The 21,929-nt window shown below is 48.2% G+C and overlaps 1 protein-coding gene across 3 annotated transcripts in view; it reads right to left on the minus strand.

Annotated features, from left to right (window-relative positions):
- LOC116948258 (pecanex-like protein 1) overlaps window positions 1–21,929 on the minus strand; it is a 60,421-nt gene that overhangs the window by 34,203 nt on the left and 4,289 nt on the right. For all 3 annotated transcript variants that reach the window (XM_076071538.1, XM_076071536.1, XM_076071537.1), the window contains 10 exons: window positions 20,667–20,854; window positions 9,957–10,261; window positions 7,950–8,073; window positions 7,704–7,746; window positions 5,466–7,022; window positions 4,227–4,619; window positions 3,459–3,606; window positions 2,498–2,787; window positions 1,164–1,260; window positions 240–378 (listed from right to left, as the gene is read on the minus strand). In XM_076071538.1, the coding sequence (XP_075927653.1) occupies window positions 240–378; window positions 1,164–1,260; window positions 2,498–2,787; window positions 3,459–3,606; window positions 4,227–4,619; window positions 5,466–7,022; window positions 7,704–7,746; window positions 7,950–8,073; window positions 9,957–10,261; window positions 20,667–20,819 (3,249 nt within the window). In that variant the 5' untranslated portion in view covers window positions 20,820–20,854. The remainder of the gene's footprint in view (window positions 1–239; window positions 379–1,163; window positions 1,261–2,497; window positions 2,788–3,458; window positions 3,607–4,226; window positions 4,620–5,465; window positions 7,023–7,703; window positions 7,747–7,949; window positions 8,074–9,956; window positions 10,262–20,666; window positions 20,855–21,929) is intronic.

Genomic DNA, 21,929 nt, shown 5'->3' on the forward strand with positions numbered 1-21,929 from the left:
CTTAACACGTGGAAATTTATAGCAGCCAAATAGTCTAAATGCATGTTTCTAAATGTGAAGGGAAAAACTGGAGGACCCGGAGAAAAAACCACCACCACGGGGAGAGAGATAAGCAAACTCCAAATATACAGCAGGTTTCAGGGTCGGGATCAAACCCACGGCCTCCAGTATACCAGGCGAGGTAGTTAACATCTCGCCACCATACACTTCCATCGACACCCCCACCTCTTCGCTCGCACCTGCTCCAAGAAGACGGATTCACGGGGACGAGGCACCTCGATGGTCTCGTAGGGGTTGAGATCGCGGTCGCGAGATGCCGCTTCCTCCGTCTTGTCAAGGAAGCCGACCGAGGGCGCGTCAAAGTATGAGTGGCTATCCCTGTGCGAGAACGCGCAAATGTTGGCACAGTGGGGAGCAGTAGCAGTGGGTGCATGTCAGTCATCTCGGTGAGTTAATCCAAAACAGACCTGGTACTCTCCCGTAATCTATTACATTATTACGAGAGGGCAGCATCAACCGCAAGGTGATAGTCAAAACTTTCAGAGGTTTAAAGTCACTCACATGCAATACAGCGTTAATTCATTGGTCAATTTGGATAAGCATGAAAGTGACTGGGTGGTACAGGGCGAAGCCTAATGAAGATTCAGGTGACTCATGCAATGGCATTTCATCAAGGCTGCAGTTTAAAAATTAACCGCCATACATAAAATGGACTGGTAATGGCTTGCGAACCAAGACCCGATTACCCCTTTTCCACTGGCATATTCAAGCCAAGCCAGCACGGGACTAATTGTTGTGCCGAGCCAGAACCAAACCGCGATACGCTGACCTCACAAAACATCTGAATCCGACTGCGTGTGACGTCAGTCAGTACTCTGTGAGGACAATCCAGCGCATCTCTGATTAGCACGGTTGGCTACGTACGGTGCAAAAAAGTTCAACATACATAAAACACCGCGTCAAAAACACGCATCTCAGCAATTTCACTGCGTGTGATGTCAGCAGCACGGCTCAGCTCAGCTTCTGCAGTGGAAGAACAACCTGTATCCTTGTGATCTATGCCAGTCTAGCAAGACAGTCCTGGGCACGGCTCGGTTGTACAGTGGAAAAAAATCAGTCTTCGTGGTTACACGTGACACGTTGGGCGATGGAGAGGGCCTCACCAGCTCGAGTGCTTGGGGTTGATGGTGGCGTCCATGTTGGAGAGAAGCGTGGCACAGCCATCGCTCTGCTCCCCGAAGGTGTACGTCATCAGGTTCCCTGAGGCACGGACACAACGAAGCCGCCAGCAGGTTCAGCCTGCATTTCTCACTTCTCTATATGTAGAACTTCTTTCGAACCGTACGGAGCCAACTGTCTTAATCGGTTGGCTACGTTGCCTTCTGTGGTCTCCTAATAGTAATTCTCTCAGTATTCTACCAGTATGCTGACCTGCTAATACAGCATGATCGATGTATAGATATCTCACAGATTACCCTCTTACCTTATCCTAAACCAACTCCATATTTTACAGAGGAGAGTGTTAAAATAACCTAATTAAGTTTTGAATAATCCCTTGTTCAACGCGGTGCGTGCGTTCCTGAAAACTTCCGCGTTAAGCCACAACCGCTTTTGGCGAGGAATTACTTTAAAATCAGCCTGCAACCATTCCATGGTGGGATAAAGACATAAGATGAGGGTACACCACCACGTACTCTATCAGAAGCTCACCATGCACTACAAAATGTGAAAATAACTTCAAACTAAAGGCACCTTTACTATTTAAAATAAACCTGTGAGATTAAATACATTCAATCCAATTCAAATATTAACATTGAAAGTTCTCCTCTCCTGTCTTTCAAAGCTGAGCAAGTGAACAAGCAAAAAGTAAGAGCAAATGAGTAGGTTTGTACCCTGATACAAAGCTTTACGATGTGATGATAACTGTGATAACAATTCCCAAAAACTTTTAAATTATATTCCGCATTTCCAATTGAATGGTTGTGCTGTCGTACTTCCGGTACGAATAAAGACTACTGACAAGTTCTTCAACATAAGCCTGCTACGAGTCTTATAATAATTGCATATTTACAATGTGAACCATTTATAATGCACACCATGCAGTCATAGAAGCACAATGGTTAAATTGACTAAGAAAATGATGGTATATAATAGCCACCATCAACTACGCTACAAAACATTTTGAAAAGCACCAATTTCGTGAGTAACAGATATTTATTTATAACTTTTCATTATTGTGGTGGTTAGTTTCGTAAATATTTGGTCAGGAAATAATATATTTAATAACGTAAAACGAGCAACGGCAATGCGGACATTACGAGATTTTGCAAAACGGACGTCACGGTTACCACTAACTTTATCTCCGTACGAAATATCGCAGTGCCACCACATTTCGGGAACCTTTAAAATAACAGAGAAGCTGTGGGGGACGAGCAGCAGAACAATCGGCGGAACGAGCGGCAGAACGAGCGACGCTGTCTCTCTCCCTCTCTCTCACCATCCTCATCCTCGAAGCAGTGCACGGCGCCGGACGTGGTGTCATCGTGCGACGTGGCCACGTGCAGCGGCGGAGCGCCCGGAAGCTGGGCCTGCACGCACGACGAGGTGCTCGCTCCGCCGCTCCCCCCGGGGCCTCCGCCGCAGCTTCCGCCGGCGCCACCACCGCCGGCGCCGCCGCCCGAACCGCAGGGGCCACCGCTGCCCGGCACGGACGGCCCCAGGGAGAGCGGCAGGCTCTGCACGGGCTTGAACAGCGATGACGTGCGGCAGCGGGGACCGTCCGGCAGGCTGCGAGACGCAGTGCAGAGGGCAAAGGTGAGAGTGGCGCGAGGGCCAGGAACAGATGGGAGGAGTTCAAAGTAATACGCCAGCAAAGGCAAGTCGTGGAAATATCGCGCATATGCATGTGTAAGGCTTTCGAACAGGATTTTGTTTTCAGAAGTATTTGATTAAAAAAATCAAAGTCAACCGGTAGCTCTTTGGGCAAAACGTGGTATTATATATTTTTTTTGCATCCCACATCCCTTATGCAAATGTTTCAATCGACTCAACTACAATTGTTACGACTCAGATACGATTCTATTTAAAAACAAAATTGTGTCGTTTGCTCTTCTTTCATTTGTACTGTTTGTATCAAATTCTGTTTTGTTATTTTGTTTGTAGCAGCTGTTGCATTCGCATGTAGGTCACATTTTAAAGTGCATAAATCCCAAATAATCCATGCTTGGCAAGCACGATTTAACGCATACATCTATTTTAATCACGAACCACTGCAAGTACAAATTTTTTACCGCTGCTACGGTAAGATATTTGTCACGTATGTCCCCGGTCTCCTTTCCAAGATAGACGTGGGTTATCGGCGGCGCCCTCGCAAGGTTACAGAGTTCACGCTCTGCACACGCGACTTCGGGAAACTACGTTTGCAGGCGATGGCGCCTGGGGATCTCTCTCTCTCTCACCTGAGCGGCGAGCCCAGGATGGAGGGCGGCGGCGTGGGGTTGCTGCCGGCGTGGTGGCGCCGCCGCACGGTCTGCCTCCGCACCGCGCCGCGCGTCATGCTGCTGTGCCGCCGTGGCTTGCCTCCTTCCTCGCTCACCGATGACGGAACTGCCCAAACACCGCGCCGTTAAAGAGACTGCTCGGGGGAGGGGGGGGGGGATGCTTCTGGGTCTGGGATGGGGAGAGGCTGCACACCGCAATAGCGGTGGCTCCATCATCGGCGGTTTCCTCCACCGGATTGGGCACGTGCAGTCTCGTGCAGCATACCAGATGAACTGGTCTCATGCGGTGCCAAGCTGTGGTAAATCATCATGCCATGCTGCCTGCACATGATATCAAAGAATCCACCTGCACGAGTCCCTTGAGACTGGAAAGTCTGAGGTACCACTTGCAACCTCCATGTAGTAGAACCATGAGTGACCACTGCAACATGTCATATGGCCCATAGCCACTTGAAAATGGCCTTCAAACAGCATTAATCCATTACTCCAAGCTTTTAATGTAAATATACATATATATTCGAACTGGCAACACTGTTTTTAATTTTAGCACCCTCAATTCCCTTTTGTGCTTCAAGTAGCTCCGAGTCCGAGCGTGAGCAGTAACCAATAAAGTAATACACTCGCATACATACACACACAACAACCACACGCATGCCACTGATTGCACAAATGAAAACAAATCAAGGCACGCACACAGACACACACAAAATAGACACACACTCTCACCCCCACCAGCCGCCCCCTGCTCCTCGAGCTCCAGCCAATCCGAGTGGCTTCGCGTGACCAGGTCCCTCCACTCGGACGGCCCCGACGAGGTGGCGATCTGGCTCCTCGTCACCAGCTCGCGCCACTCCGCCTGGCTCCCGCTCCCTCCACCGCCGGAGCCGCCGCCGCCGCCGCCGCCCGTGTGCCCACGCGACATGAGCTCGAGCAGGCGGGCGCGTCCCAGCAGCGAGCGCTCGTCCAGCGCCTCTCCCTCCTTCTTCTCCAGCTCCGACTTGGACGAAGTGAGGGGACGCGACGACGACGAGGGGTCCTCGACCGCCGGGCCGGCAGTCGCCCCCGCGGCCGCAGAGTCTCCTGCCGAGACGTCCGCTGGGCCGCCACCAGCTGCGGCGCCTGTGCGTACCGATATAAGGATCGAGTTTTTACGATTCATCGATGACTATGGAACGCCTCGCACAACACACTGGTGTTTGAGACTGCTCTTTGGCTACGTCATCTGCAGAGGGCGGTGCGGGAATTTCCATTATTGCTCCAACCAACACGTCTACGCTCCCCACCTCCACCAACGCGCACCAATTCGGGAAGGTCAAATAACCCCCGAACGATCTGCACGGTGTGGGGAGGCCCCAACCTAGCCGTGCATTGAATTCTCGACTCTTAGTTATTAATAATTATTGGTGCGAGCGGCATGCACGTCCCCCCTCCCCAATGCTATGGCATCAGATAATCGGTGAACTTTTTATATTCAAAAATATCAAATTGCCATGTTCGCACTTCCCCGGGGCACTAAATTGTCCGATTCTGCACCATCAATCAAATTAGTTAATTTCGTTGTTGGTCGTGTACTAATAGTCACCGTCGAGTTTGATGAGTGTTGTTCACTCAGCCGGCCGAGGTGGCACCTTGGCAGGCTGGGGCTGGGCTGCTACCCCTGACCCCCCCTCCCGCCCCAGCCACAATCTCCCCCGCCGCTCTGCAGTAATATCTACGGCCTATAGTGGTAGCATCTAGCGACTGCATCGTAGTAATGGCTGCACGCAACGGGGTCGGGGGGACATCACACAGTGAAGAATTAACGTCAGCGCTTAGTGTATTTTTATAGCATTTGTAACGCTTAAGAAAATGTCCCCCTCGCTCCCACCGAAGGTGCTTGAGTGAGGGGGGGCATTTTATCGACTGCTTCAATAAAATTTAAATTTGCGGAAGAATGTTCTCGTTGCTAATTTCGCTGCCGCTCACCTCTCCCTCCGCCCGCCGCCCCGGCCCCCCCGGCATCCATGCTGAGCACGCGCGCGTGCGTCTTGGCGCTCGCCATGCTGGGCGTACGCCGGGGTGGGTGCGACACAGAGTGCGACGGCGGCCGCCTCAGCGGGGGCCTTGGCGTGCCGGTGCCGGCAGGCGGGGCCGCTCCGCTGCCGCCGCCGCCGCCGCCGCCGCCGCCGCTCCCCCCCGCCACTCCGCACACGCCGCGTTTCCCCCGCCCGTGCTTGTGTGAGGCGGCCGCCGCGGCCGCCGCCGCCGCCGCCGCCACCGCCTCGAGGAAAAGCCCCGAATCGGAGTCCGGCGATGGGCTGGAGTGCGTCGAGCTACTGTTGAAGCTGCTCTCTCGGAAGAAGCTGTTGGTCGAAGACGGCGAACTCAGCTCGCTCGAGTCGTCGTCGTCGTCGTCGTCGTCCCCGTTGTTTTTGTCGCGCACGCCGAACGGCGTGGGCACCGTCACGTACTCGCCGCCGCTGCCGTGAGCCCGGCTCGGAGCTGAGCCCGCGCTCGGGCGGTCCAGCTCAAAGCTACCGCTGCGTTTCCGCCTCGTCTTCCGCTTGCGACTTGCGCGCCGCAGGAAGCTCGACGACTTGGGCCGCACCGCCGGGTCCGCGCCCTCCCCCGCCGTTGCTACCCGTGCGCTCTCCGGCACGGGCCTGCCGCCCCTGCTTGCCGGGGACTCCACGAGGCTCGGTGCGACACTCTCCGCCGAGCTCGGGCACCCGTCCAGGTTCTCGGCGCCGGTCCTGCCACCCCGAGTCCGACCGCCGTTGCCCTCCTTGACGTCGGCCGCCTTCTGCGCCGCCAGCGCGTCTGCCGCTATGAGGTTGGAGTGCGGGTTCGCATTAGTTTCGCCGCCGTACGAAGGGAGCCGCTCCTTCTGCTTAGTCCTCGCGTCCGCCCTGGCGGACGACTTCTCGTCAGCCCTCGGATCGGGCGGCTGGCTCCGCGCGGACTTGCCGCGATCGTCCTCGGAAGCAGCGGCACACCGTGAGCCGCGAGGGTCATCGGCGGCCTCCACAAAGCGCAGGCGGCCCGAGCCGACCGAGCTGAGGCTGCGCAGGCTGTTCCGCGACTCCTCCTGCCGCAGGCGGGCTCCGTCCGGCAGCCGAGGACCGTCAACGCCACCGCTTCCCCCGCCGTCTTCGTCGTCGTCGTCAGGCGCGTTACCGGGCGAGTCGTCGACGGACACCGAGGCGGCGTCGCCGCGAGGGCTCCCGGGCTCGCGGCCGTCGGGCGACTCGAAGGCCCGCAGCGCCGGCATGTCGAGGAACTCGCTGAGCGACGCGCGAGGCGCCTGGCCGTCACGTCGGCGCGCGGGGGCCTCGCTCGCCTCGCTCGACCACGTCGGACGGCCGCCGTCGACGGCGGAGGACGCGGTCGCCGGCGCGTCGCCGCTCGCCACGCGTGGGCGCTTGCCCACGGACGCCAGCAGCGTCTGCGTCTCCGAGTCGAGGGAGCCCGAGCCGTGGCTCGAGGCGGGGGAGTCGCACGAGAGTAGCGGCGGCAAAGGCGGCTTCTCCCTCCCGAGCGCATCTGTGGGGGTTTTCATACCGCGAGCGGAGACGGTGAGACGCGCGCGCACGTCGCGGCGAGTGGGGCGGCGGTGCTTCAGCTAAGCAGGGAAATAATCAGCCGGCAAGGATTCACTGTTCCGACGTGCACACTGAACGATCACACGACGCAGCAAAAACATTTATTTTTAATACCACAAAAAAGTGTTCGAACGCTGATGTTCATGACAGTCCCTGCCATAGGAATATGCAATTTCCATTACTAGCTCAGGGGATGTAAGCAGAACGTTGCCATTGTCTCATGTTCATCTGTGTAAAATAACTCTTCAGCCCTTGTTTTCACTGTTAGAATGATTCAAGTTTTTGTGAATAAAACATGAGAAGCAATTCTAAAACTAGGGAGCTCTGAAAACCAGCTCCTGGCATTTCTCCCGTTACTCTCAAATGTCGTAGTTTCCTCTAGTGTAGCTCTTTTGAGTTTTGTGCATTTTTACAGAACCCTAAAGAGTCCTACATAAGCATTACTAACTTAAGCAGCTTGTGATAACACAGTTACTGATGACACCAGCCATAAAATCCTGAATTTTTTTACTTTAAACAATTAGTATTCATATCCTCGAAACTTGACACCAAGAGGCTATGTAGCTACTGTGCAGAGGAAATAGCAGATGCGGAAGATGTTGCGTCACGTCAGTGAACAAACCTTTGGCACTGCCAGTGGACTCGGGGACTGGGAGAATCTCAACCTGGTAAAAAAAAAAAGAGCGGGAACTTAATCAGTGGAACACATTACAGTAATTGCCGTGAACACATTCAAATAAAAATAAGCTGGCCTTTTAATAAACATACCAATGAGCCCGCTTATACATGCTATAGGTGCTGACGGGTGGCCACGTGACAAGACCAATTATTGCAAAGCAGCAGCGACGAGTCCTTTCGTTGAGCTCACCCGATGCAGGTCTCCCGCGCAGGAGTTGCGCGAGCTGCACGCTAGAGGCGGCGTTCCCTCCCTGTGTAGCTCCACCACCTCCACTTTGCCGCCACTGCCACTTGTGCTGCCCCCGCCAGGGTCACTGCCGACACGAACACGATCATTATTTAACTTCCTGTCAAGTCATTGGACACGATAAAGCTGACAAAACAATTATCTCTGATGCAGCAACCAGTGCACATTTCCACATGTGTTCCCCACCCATGACAACATCCTCTTCCCAAGAATAGTGCTTTCCACCCACATTCTCGTCCGAACTTCAAAGTGGCTCACCCATATCCTGCCATGTGTATGCCCACTCATGCATCTTTATATGTTTGGGTATACTGCTTTTATTTTGATTTAAAGCTTTCGTGACTGCAGTGATTCATATTCTTGGTTCTTTCGGTAAAGTCACGTAGAAGGGAAACAATAAAATAATACAAATATAAAACAAGAAAATTCTCACGACGTTTCGACTGCAACACAAGCAATCATCAACAGGTGTGAAAACCACAACAAGAAAATTTGAAAAAAGTGGCGGTTTTTTAACGTTAGCACCACGGATAGCGATTTGACAGTTTGTTCAGAGGGAAATACCCTTGATTGTCGATACCAAGTGAGTAGAATTTTGTACCGCAGAGGTGGTTTTTCCAGTGAAAGGCCGCAGGATTTCAGACAGAAAACGAGCCAGTTTGTAGGTACACCAAGCTCTTAAGGCTAATGGTTATTCCGACTACACAATCCGCAAAGCTATCACTCAAACCATGAATAGGACCCTCTTGAGGAGCCTTTCAAAACCATCACTTTACCCTACATTGCGGGGATCACAAAAAAATATCTCCAAAATCTTGAATAAACACGAGATCCAGGTCCAATTCAACACATTACATAAAATCCGTGATCTGGTTCTGTCTGTAAAAGATGTGATTCCGGACATACAGTACCCTAGCGTCTACAAACTAAGTTGCCTCTGTGGTAGTAGTTACATTGGAGAAACCAAACGACATGTCTCGGACCGCATTCGTGAACACAAAGCAGACCTGAAACACGGTAGGACCAACACCTCGGCCGTGGCAGATCACTGTTATAATTCAGTAGGTTCACATGACATTGACTTCTCAAAGACAGAGGTTCTTTGCAAGCTATCTGGCTACCATGAGAGATTCGTTCATGAGGGTATCCACATATACAAACACAGAGACAATTTCAACCGAGAAGATGGATTCTGGCTTAACAATCATTGGAAGGATTTGATAAACCATTTCGGGTCTTGATTGATCACGCTTAAGGTGGCTTTCAGACCGCATCCATTCTTTTTCGTCTCCCCCCTCCTCTTTTCCGAACATAGATGGACTCGTCCATCTGAACAAACTGTCAAATCGCTATCTGTGGTGCTAACGTTAAAAAACCGCCACTTTTTTCAAATTTTCTTGTTGTAGATTTCACACCTGATGATGATTGCTTGTGTTGCAGTCGAAACGTCGTGAGAATTTTATTGTTTTATATTTGTATTATTTTATTGTTTCCCTTCTACGTGACTTTACCGAAAGAACCAAGAATATATAGGTATACTGCTTATCACAACATTGAGAGACAGAAAAAGAAACACAAAGATCGGAAATAAATTATAAGAAAAGTGGGCTTGGGCAAGCCACGTCGCGAGAAGGGATGATGACCCATGATCAAGAATAATGATGGCAAGGCAGCCCAAGGATGGAAGAGTACGCATAACAGGGAGACAACAGCATGTGCAGGTGCACCGTGAATTATTACATCGCAGGACGTGATAAATGCCCACGGCATGGAAGAGACCTCCATCCAGCAGTGGAATGATCATGGTTGATGATGCTCATGACGACCATGATGCATAACGGTGATGCAGCATGCCGACCGCCCCTTGGCTACGGCATTGTGGTGCTACAGGGGAAATATGGGAGGGATGGAGGGAGGGATGGAGGGGGAGGGAGTGGGGTGTGCCTTCACCCGGGCCCTCCGCTGTACTCCTGCCTGGCACCGCTGCTTGGGCCGGGTCCCGCCGGCGTCTCGTCATCGTCGTGCAGCGCGCCGGGAGGCCGCGAGCGTAGGTCCAGCATCTCAATGCCTCCTCCTCCTCCTCCGACGCCGCCGCTGCCGCCAACGCCGCCGCCACCGCTGCAGCCGCTACGCTCCACCAACTCGCCACGGTCAAACATCATGTGCAGCCGGTAGTTGACGGACTTCAGCGAGGTGAAGAAGATGGCGATGACTCCGCAGTAGATCCCCACCGACACCATGTTTGGAGGCAGCACCTGGACAAAACAGCCAGCAGAAGTACAGCCAACTCTCGATTAACCAGGGTAATGGGATGAGGGAGGTGGGGGCGGGTGGACAATCTATATATATAAAAAAGTAAAAAATTGTCTGTTTGTGGGTTTGTGGGTTTGTGTGGTGTTCGCATGCTTGCAAACAATTTGCCTCTCCAACGGTGGGGTTTACGAAAAATAAAAATAGCCAGGTACCACGCCGTAAGCCCCGCGGTGAGCAAGCACTATTCCTTTTTCACATCCATCAACTTTAAATTCGTTTAATTAGCGATTTAATGCGATTTTTGTGTGCTTGCCGTTTATTTATTTCGCGTGCACGACCTTATCAACTCAAGCACCTTCGGTGGGAGTGAGGGGGACAATTTCTTAAGCGTTAAAACTGCTATAAAAATACACTAAACGCTGACGTTAATTCTTCACTGTGTGATGTCCCCCCGACCCCGATACGTGCAGCTATTACTACGATACAGTCGCTAGATGCTACCACTATAGGCTGTAGATATTACTGCAGAGCGGCGGGGGAGATCGTGGCTGGGGGGGGGGGGGTCAGGGGTAGCAGCCCAGCCCCAGCCTGCCAAGGTGCCACCTCGGCCAGCTGGACAATCTAGGTGAGGCCGGAGGCTCTGCACGGGACTAGGCCTCACCACGCCACTCTGTCAGGTGAGTACTTTGTGCTATACAGTAGATAAATAATGCTATAGTCAGCATGTACTACTGTAGTGATAGCAGGTACCACCACAGTCGGTATGCACTGCTGTAATCATAGCAGGTACCACCAGTCAGTATCCACTGCTGTAATCATGGCAGGTACCACCACAGTATGCACTGCTGTAATCATAGCAGGTACCACCACAGTATGCACTGCTGCAGTGAAAGCAGGTTCCACCACAGTATGCACTGCTGTAATCATAGCAGGTACCACCACAGTATGCACTGCTCTTATGATAGCAGATACCACCACAGTATGCACTGCTGTTAGATTTTTAAGAGTAGTTTTGAAATATTTTTAAGACCCGGGCAAAGCCGGGTACTTCCCGCTAGTCTGATATAAAACAAGAACACTGAAAATACGAAACATATCCACGTAAATATATGAAACATATCTATTGTTTACAGATGTAGAACGGATGTGAAGACGTGCAATGTGACATGTGTTTATATTGTTTCCTATGGTAATCAAGAATAATGGAGTGGCAACCAAGGAATGGAATGCAACCAAGAAGACGTCCACCGGGACAGCTGAAGCAATGTAATTTGGCCGTGCATAGGTGCAAGGTGGATTATTAAATCACAGAATGACGACGACTTGGGAAGACCTTCACCCAGCAGTACATTGACCATGGCAGGTAATGGTGATTAAAGTCATCAGTTTACTTGACCGCACGGTCACAACTGAGGAGCAGCGAGTCGTTAAACCAGGACAAGAGTGCGAACACGTTATTTATGTTTTCACAAGCACAATCAATCCGCAACCTGGATATAATGGGAGTCACCGGTGGTTGTTATTTCCAAGGCAACCACTAAGCATGTAAAAATTCAAACTCACTTGTCTGCTTCCATTAAATATTACAAATAGCTCTTTCCAACTGCACAACTGAGTTTCGCCAGGCTGACTTTAGCACAGCCCTGGTGCGGCTCAGTTTCACTCAAAAGGGGCCAGGTTGTTTTCCACTTCAGATGCTGTTTGAGTTGTACTGGCTGATGTCAAACAATGAATCTGTCATTAAGCCCTGATACTGGTCCTGCTTGGCCCCATGCCTGATTTCAGACGTTGTGTGTGGATTGTGTATTTTGGTTTAGATCCTGCACGGTACGGCAAATAGCCTGTGATAAACCACCCACACTGTGAGGGCTCTGCAATGGCTCAGCTTCGCATTTGGCAGTGGAAAAGGAGCATAACTGGGGCACATGAGAAGGTTTAAGAACACATTCATTTCATTTCTTGGTTGTTTTGTCTGGTTTGTTTGTAAATTTGGCTCATTTGTGCAGTCTATGCCATTTGTATCATCTGTACCATGCCATTTGCACTGTCTAGAGTATGAGGTTGTACCATCTCATTTGTACTGGATTCCCAATTTTCACTCTCTATAATGTAACGTTGTCTTGTTCTTCTTATTCGGGAATCCTCAGCTCCTCAGCTGAGGAACACCTGCGACAGACTCCTCACTGCCAGTTTGGCGTCTGTCAGCCACAATTGTAAATCCTCGATTGCCTGTGGTGCGAGGATCGATTTCATAGCATGTGGTCTCAAATAATGTAACAACGTCCACTGCAACGGTGACATTCGTAGTTAAGTAAACCCCACCTCCAGGGTTTCCGCCGTGAAGCCTAACACCACCAGTACCTTTTGGGCTGCAGGTATTACTGAGGCACCGGCAATACCAGGGGCCGGCAATCAAAATAACAAGACCTGCTATTTTTTGGGAAATTGGTAAAAAAAAATAACTCGATATTACAAGAGCCGCAAATGCCTCGTGAATACGAGACGCTCCATCATAAATAACGTCACGAAGCAGTGCTTCAAGAGCCGCAAGTTTCTGACCCCTGGGCGATACGATTAACAGGTAATGGCACAAGTCCAGCCTAGGTCCAAGAGTCCTCCATTTATACCTGATCGGCTGCCAAAACCGAGGTGAAATTGAGACAATTCTGTGCACGAGGCATCAGCAATATATGCCAATGCGACTTGCTGACGTTTTCAAATATTCTATATATAAATCGAGATGCAGGAATCGTAGTTTAAAAGCTCTCTGATCACCAATGCAGAGGATAAAAGTGAGCCTGCTCGAGCCCCATGCACTACTGTAGGTGTAGATAAGAGTGATAGGATGGGAGGGGGAGATTGAACAATGCCTTGCTGATCGAGGTCAAGAAGCATAAACCATCGTGCAAACTCTGGTCATCCACGCAGTCGCTTTTGGCTATTCGCACGCTTTCAGATGCGCTTCTGTGGCCGTCTGGAACATTCTGCCTTCCGATATTAGGAAGCCACTGGAGCTTTGCACTTTTAAATTATCTCGATTGAAAATTTATTTCTTTAGAACTGCTTGTTGTGTTTGTTATCCTTACCCCGCGCCTCCGATGAGCACGGTTGGCTAAGTATGGTCCGCAAATTCAACATACATACCAAGACTTCTCGTTACAGCCTAGTCAACACCCAGGAAAGTTGCCAACGGCATTAATGGCTGTGGAGGCTGCCAGGCTGTACAGAATTGATCGAATACCCACGTGTGCACAAAAGTGCAAGTCTGGACAAGGCAAAGAGAGGAAGGAGATTGCTCGTCATTCAGGACTAGCCAAGTTGCTCAGCAGCAGAGCGAGTGCATCGCCAACTGGAAGTTTGCAAGTTCAAATCCTAGTTTAGGGGTTAATTCAACCCATCTGGGGTTGATAAAATAAGTAACAACGTTGTGGGGAAGTCAACAGTGGTTGTCCTATGGATAGACTTGTAACCCCCATAACAAAATGCGATTTCTAACACTGCCTCCGGGCTATAAACAGGAGATGCGCACTGCCTAATTTGAGTAGGAAAACATTTTCCAGTGTGGAGAATGGATGATAACTGCAGATATGGCCACAGTAGATGCACATTGCCAAATTTCCATCGAAGATTGTGAACAAGAAAAGCACTACTGGATTTTGTTGTTGGATTGCATCTTCCTTTAAAGCAGGGGGTGGCAACCTGCGGATCTTTAAATACTGCAGTGCAGCTCTTGAAATTTGAAAAAAATGGCTATCTTGTTGTTTCGGTTGCCGACTCCTGACCATGGAAGTCCACTTCACCATGGAAGTTCAGATTGCCATGGAAGCCCAGTTCACCATGGGCAGGGGTTGGCAACCTGCGGCTGAGGAGTTGCATGCGGCTCATGAGGGACTGTTTCGTGATGTTATTTATTGAGAACCAACTTGTATTCACATGCATTGCGGCATTTGAAATATTTTAGTTTTTACTTTATTTTCCGAATTTGAAAAAATGGTTCTTCTTATTATTTTGGTTGCCAACCCCTGCTTTAGAGTATGGCTTCACTACTCTGGTCTGTATAACCGTGACAACCACATGTGCCCATTTACACCTAAATGATGGAGCGAACCTTTGAAACACGAGCAGTCTTCTCGGCGCTGCTCCCACGAGTATACGATCAAACAATGGGTATCGCGGGTAAATTAGCCACCCACACGTCCCACTGCAGCAGACACATTCAGTGCGGGTGGCAAGTAATACCTGTCTTTTTTTAAACAGATATGCAAAATCACAGCCTCCTCCTTTATTGCCGGCGGCACGCTCTGTATTTGCAGAGTACGTTCAATGTATATAAGTGCGCGCAGCACCGAGGGACTACAGGAGTTAAAGTCCAAGGATTAAATTTTACATCTTGGAAAAAATGTCCGAGAAACATCACCCTGACAATATTGCACATTGTTTGCGATGAGAGATGTTGGAACTTTTTTCACACGAAAGAATATAATGAAAAGGAACATTCGGCAACGTGTCCATTTGGCAAATTAGAATCTACCAATGGTTACTCTGGGACAGTGGTGAAAACTCCATGTTACCATGGCAGAGGTCACTAACTCCACAGGATGACTAATATACAAACCCAACCAGGAATTAAACTCACAACCTTTGTGACTGTGAGGCAAAGTGATCTAACCAAGGCCGGTGTGAAACACAGTGACATTAACAAGAGTGTATAAGGCCTTTAACAAGGAAGTAGGCTAACGAGCTGATAACTTACTTGATAAATTAATCATGTTACACGAGGCCACCAGTTTTAATTGTCGTACTAAACAATAAAACAGTGACATGATGACCTTGTTAAATCGCTAACAACTGCCCAATAATTAAGACACAAGCGGAGAGTTGAATAGAGAAACCCACAAATATTAATGAGAATCGAATGGCCAGTATCACTCATTGTCGACATTCCCATCACATTTAAGCGTCCAGTTTTTCACTTTCAATACTTATGAGTGGCCCACTAAGCCACTGCTGGCTGGCAGTGCGTGCCTGTAAGGATCGGTGTTTAAAACAGCTGCTAAGAGACAATACCTACTTGTCGATAATAAAAAGAACAGCCAATGGCTCTATTCCAATGGTGGCAGCATTGAATTGCAAACCAAGTCTAGATGGTCATACCCCCCGCCCCCTTAATGCTTTTTTTAAGGACTACAAAAACCTGCTAAATGCAAAGTCGCAATGATCACCACATCCCTGGGAATTGATTATACTAAAGTGTATATGTGCTGGCAGCTTTAATGCTGCAATGTAGAATATGGCGACACCAATGCATTACAAAACTGCACGTTTTGGCCTTATCATTGACACGCTGTCTGGTGACTAGCACAGACAGTTAGTGTGCGACCCTGAAATAGAAGGTTGCTAGTTCACAACTTAGTCAAAGGGCAATGCAACCTGTCATCCTTTTGGTATCGATGAAATGAGTGGTACTTGGTAGGAAGTCAACTGTAGGTGCCCTATGGATTGACTCACTCCTGCCATACAAGGAATTTCCGCCTTTACCTAATGGTTGTAAGTAGGAGATGAAGCATAACCTTGTGCACAACCTTGTGCTCATTTATGTATACATACAGTGCTCTTTACAATCCACAGATGGATGCAATTCTCTTCACACCATGCGGGTTGTTAGGTTTTTTTTACACCTCACCATGCTGGTCAATGTGAGTTGGTAAAGGCTGGTAGCGTAGACAAGACAGCACATAAATACGGTACAACAGATTTCTCTCCAGTGCCATCTATCGCCCATCGCAAAGCCTTCACTGTCGGCCAGTCAAGACCACTGCGATCACTGGCGAGATCACCAGAACTACCACAGCGATCACTCCCAGGATCATCGGAAACAAAAGCGCCAAAACCAGAATACCGGGACCACTACTCGAACCCACTATTGGGCCGACTGGGATTACCACCGAGACCGCAGAGATCACTAGGATCACTGCAGGGAACATCAGAACTACGACTAGAACCACTACTTGGATCACTGCGAGAATCACAGCGACCACCACTACCAAATGTATGTGTCCTAGTGTGGGGTTGTAATGACCATGCATTGTTATTATGGACACATGAGGCCCTTTGCAATTGGTTCTTCAAAGGGCAACACTTCCAGGTTATTCCTCATATACATGGCTGAGTGCAGATATTTGCACGGGTTATAGGAAGCCCTGCAGATTGATTCAGGGTGCGATTAATAGGAAGAGCGGACAATAGCAGACTGGCCAAACTGAGTTTACTTTTCAACCAGACTTTCTCACAGGAGGGTACTGCATTGGGGTGTTTGGGCAGTTACATTAATGAGATGTAAGGAAAGTGGAATACCCAGAAAACACTCATCCATGCGGGGATATGATTTATAAAGGTCCACACAGATTCATAAAATGAATTGCTGAAGTGCCATCGCCAGGCCACCTCACAATCCAAGCCTATAACAACTGCTATTCCCAGACAGTCTCCCATAAACACACTATCCAAGCTTACCCCTGCTTAAACTAGGTGCACATTACGACCTATCCTCAAGATTACCCCCGACCTGACAAAACTGTGTCAGGAAATAGCTCCCATCCTGGATAGCAGACCCAACAGGGCGAGCAATTGTGCCACGATTCCCCACGACTTTCTCTGAGACAGTTTTACATCGGGGTTGACTCAGAAAACATTGTCGCCAACAGAAAATCCAGTAATGCACGCTTAGTTTTTTTCTTCCAAGGTCATTCAGGATATGGTCAAAATTACCACCAAAATTACCACAATGGAAACACAAAGGTCAATATGCCGCGCATACAAAACAGTACGTAAACTGCAAAAAACACACGCGTGTGCATGCACTGTATCGCATGGCACACACACAGACCCTACACATGCTCCACCAAACGCGCAAATGCCCTATTCGCAAATCTTGCCACAAAGAGACCATCTCTTGCCATGCATCTCAGCACGTGTCGACAAAAGCCGCTGCACTGTGCAAAACCTGTCACCCCTCCAGAGAGCTTTATTTTGAGGAGCGGTGGGGGGGGAGATGAACAGGTGGTATTCTGGAAGATGCGGCTAATGTTCTGAAACTCCAATCAGATGTAATCCTTGCCACATCACAAAACCTGTAACAGATCCCCGACAGTAAACAATGCACACATCATATAATGGCAGGCGTACGCCAGATGCTACTCTGCAGATGAACTTAAATTTATACAACACCAGGATTTGAGTGAATATACTTGAGGCTCAACAAGCAACATTCCAATTATACGAGCATTCGACTCAGCTGGTTGCTCACCAAGTTCTGGTGAGCAACCAGCTAAGCTCATCATCCCTTTGGGGTTGATGAAATGAGCACCTCTTTCTGAGAAGTCAACAGTGCTTGTTCTGTGGTGAGATTGGTCTCTACCATGAGCAATGTGGAATTTTCACAACTGGCTCAGAAAATTATCAACACCCCAGATTCATTTGGAGTGTGAAGAAGCTGAGTCATTCGTTTGCAAAAATGAACTATAAAACCAAAATAGGTGATATTTAAAAATGTCATGAAGCTGCATATAAACGACGGCACCAACACAACACGAATGCTTATTTAACACGGTGCCACTGTGTTTGTGGTAAACTCCTCCACACTCAAATAGCATAAGCCACTCAAGCAGGAAAGCATTTGCATTAATAAAAATGGATCAACTGTGCTCACTTCAACACACGCACACCACGTACACAAAGGCAGCCCCACGAGCACCAAGCTGGCACCACAAACAAATGTGGGGATCACTGGGGAGGAAAAGGGTTCTCGATGCAACACTATTCCCAACCAATGCCCCACAGGGAGGCGCCTTTGAGTGACATTTACTCGCACTTAATGCCCAGCAGATTTGCCAAAGTTATTGAACCATCTGCAGACAATGCCATGGGGAGCCAATGTGGTGAGGATGGATACAGATGGGTGGTGGGGGGTTTAATTCCAATGTTCCCAGGATTGTGGATGGCATATGCAAAATAAAGCGGAAGATATTTTTTTCAAAACATTGTGGTCTTTATGCATCAGTAAAACAGGGCTTGCAGCTGTTTTAACCGAATTGATTCAATACACACCCATTAGAATGAGTTCTCAGTTCCAAGTGTTATGGTTTGTAGAACAAGATATTTTACAGTGATCTAACAAGTCTGCACCGTTCCCTTAACTTTATCCGTGGCGCCAGCACCAAGTGATCCAATCTTGCCAACAATGTCATGGGATCCTGTAAGTCCATACTGATCACCGGGGCTGCACATTTATTTTGAAAGTCACGTAGATTAAGCTTATTATCTCGTTGCTGAGGTTGGATTTTAACCAGTGAAGTTTGTATCAAGCAGCCAGCTAGCTATGTCACTAATGCACCCAACGACCCACTTAGTAACCACAAACACCATCAGTGAAATCATAATTAGCGGGAATGAGAAATATTCCCAATGTATTATTCCAAAAAGGTCCACTGTGTGCGAGTGATTTAAAGAGCAAAAAAAAAGCACTCTCATTTGCTAAATAGAATATGATGGTCATTTTCATTGCCAAAGAGATATCCATGTGCTGGGCAGGGATGAATCAAAGCAGAAAACTACAGCAAAGGTTTTACGGTGTTCAGGATTATATTATTCCCAATATTATGAGTGGCAATTTCAATGCCATTCACTCAATCTGGCTACACTTGGGAACCTGGCTTAAATTCTGTAATAAAAGTATTGATCAATGCTCTCTAGTGTTGAGTAAAAAGGCCAAATGAAGTGACACCAGAAGTAGCCCTGTGGTGTAATTTTCTATGATCATTTTCTGGAACCACGTCACAGTCCGCCAACTCAGAATATGTATTCACATTGACACGCATTAATCCTACTTTTAATTTATCCATAAAGCATTCCTGACTTTAAATACCCTTTTTTAAGATCTTGCTTGGCCATTTTCTGCTTGGATATATTTGCAAATATAAGGAACCACGTGACCAGAGGTACGCATGCTTGAGGAAATAACACTTAAAATAACTGTACGAATAATTTGATAACCTATTTGCTGTATAGACATTTATTTGATAGATAATATGACATGATTCCAATTTAATTAATAACAAATAATAATTTACAGCACTTTGTCAACCGACTGCTGGGTCAAGGGTTCCCCATACATTTTGGTCATGTGAGTTGTTTGACCAGGACCAGGGCTGGCTCAAACATCATTTGCTACTGATGCTAGCAGTGACCAGGAGTAACACTCAGGTGGACAGGTTAATGGTCAAGTGAGCTAACGAATGTGTCACCCTTTCCCCGCTCCATGACACAACTATGATGTCATAAGGGATTTTGAAAAAAATGCCTTAATGGTTATTTAAATCCCAGTCGTAGCAACTCCATAAAGACATGACCATTATGAGCCTTAGGCACTAGGCCATGAATAACAAGGCAACACTGCGACTTTGATCCAACAATTTAAAAACAACAATACAATTAAATTTTGATTTAAAGCTTTCGTGACTGCAGTGATTCATATTCTTGGTTCTTTCGGTAAAGTCACGTTGAAGGGAAACAATAAAATAATAAAATATATATAAAACAATAAAATTCTCACGTTTCGACTGCAACACAAGCAGTCATCATCAGGTGTGAAAACCAACAGCAATAACCTGATGATGACTGCTTGTGTTGCAGTCGAAACGTCGTGAGAATTTTATTTTTTATATATATTTTATTATTTTATTGTTCCTCTTCAACGTGACTTTACCGAAAGAACCAAGAATAACAGTACAATTGTAGTGGCATAAATGATGTCACTATAGTGTAGCGACAGTACCGAGTGAGTGGTACCGTATGTGCGGAACCTCTCTCTAGCACCAGAGGGAGTACACCATGGAAGAGGTTGGGTGAGGACATAACAGTCTGGGTGAACCCGAGGGGGCACGTGACCGGATGAGGTCGTAACGAGGACCAGAGAGGATGTGAGAGGGACACGTTATGTGGGCCCTGAATCGTCAAGAAAGATCTGGAAAAGGGGCGTGGTCAAGGGCGGGGCCTGGCCACGCCACAGCGGATAAAAGCCGAGTCCCGGCGGTGATCGTGGTGGTTCATCTCTGGGAAAAAATCCTCCGTCCTCGTGGGTCCTCGGTCTCCGGTCTTCGCGCATGTGGACCAGGCAGCGTGTTGGTTGTCCTGGTCCGATTTAGTAGTTATCCCATCCAGTATGTATATAGTTACTCGTGGTCACCACCCTTAGTCGTTATCCAGTTAAGTAGAGAGTTACCTGTTGGAACTAGTGAATAAACGTGTTGCCTGCAAGATCAAGTGTGCGCCTCAACTGAACCCACTACACAATTACAAGACCATGCATCCCAATGGATATGCTGTGAGCAGGCAATGCAGAGAACTCACCAGGTAGAGCGTGAAGGGGAAGCAGAGCAGGAAGAGCCACACGTAGAGGTGGAAAGCATTTGAGAATTTGCTCTGATGCGGGTCAAAGCACCAGCCCCCAGTCAGGGATGCCCAGAGGCCCTGGCGGAGAAACTGCAGCGCCTGGGAGCCCATGTCTTGTTCTTCTCTTCTTCAATCTCCTCTCAAATCTGATAGGAATATGGACAGTGTCACCATCACTTTCACTGCACATTTACTTTCATAACTTTAGTAAAACTATAAACTATTTTTTTATTTTACCAGGTAAAAGTGACCTGACCACAATTTACAGCTCAACAAAGTGGCTTATCGTGTGGACATTTATAGCAGCCAAATACTCTAACTACGTGTTTCTAAATGGGAAGGGAAAAATCTGAAAACATAAAAATCCACACGACCACGGGGAGAACATGCAAACTCCAAATATAGAGGCGTCAGGGTCAGGATCGAACCCACGACCTCCTTTATACCAGGCGAGGAAGTTAACATCTCTCCACCATATACAAACACATTGGCCACAATTTGACTCTTCAGTTTGGTGGCCTAAAAAAAGGCTGCCTATATCATAAATGCAGTATGGTGATGTGACATGACATGCAAGACATTAAGGGAGGATCGATCTTATGGTTACAATCACACCTCTTTAGATGACCTAGCGTGTATATTATTACCCTGATACAAACCTTTGCTCATTTTATTATGCGACAATCCACCAAGATGGTGCAATAATACATTTTGTGGACTGTTGCTATCCTGAGATGATCGAGCCCATGGTGGTGTTGTTTAAGGATGGCTCTTGACCATCACAGCAGGCAACCGAGCAGCGTTTGTTCAACATTCCACAATCAGTTCATGAGCCTCACGAAATAGAAGGCAATCCAGAGTTTCACAGTTTTAACAAATTTTGCTGGAATATACTGGTCCAGTGGTGCTTCGATGTTATTTTTTTAAGTTTGGGGTGGAAGTGTCTTGTTTACCAATTTTATATCACTTTTCTGATGTTGCGAGCCTCTATTAACTCTGCCATTTAAGATTTTGTTGTGTATTTCCCTATCTGTGCTTTAACTTAATCAGCGGTGTTTTCCTGCTTGCATCGATTAACGTGCTGTCATTTGAGGGTCATAAAAAGCTTCAGCACCTGTGCCACTGTCCTCTTTTTGCAATCACCTCTATATTTACAATCCACTGCCAGATGAGGACCCTTCCACACCATGCATGGCAAAAAGGAATGTGATCATACTTCAC

The sequence above is a fragment of the Petromyzon marinus genome, chromosome 33 (assembly GCF_048934315.1).
Source record: "Petromyzon marinus isolate PM22_M1 ecotype Great Lakes invasive population chromosome 33, UKy_Petmar_22M1.pri1.0, whole genome shotgun sequence".
Classification (NCBI taxonomy): Eukaryota; Metazoa; Chordata; class Hyperoartia; order Petromyzontiformes; family Petromyzontidae; genus Petromyzon; species Petromyzon marinus.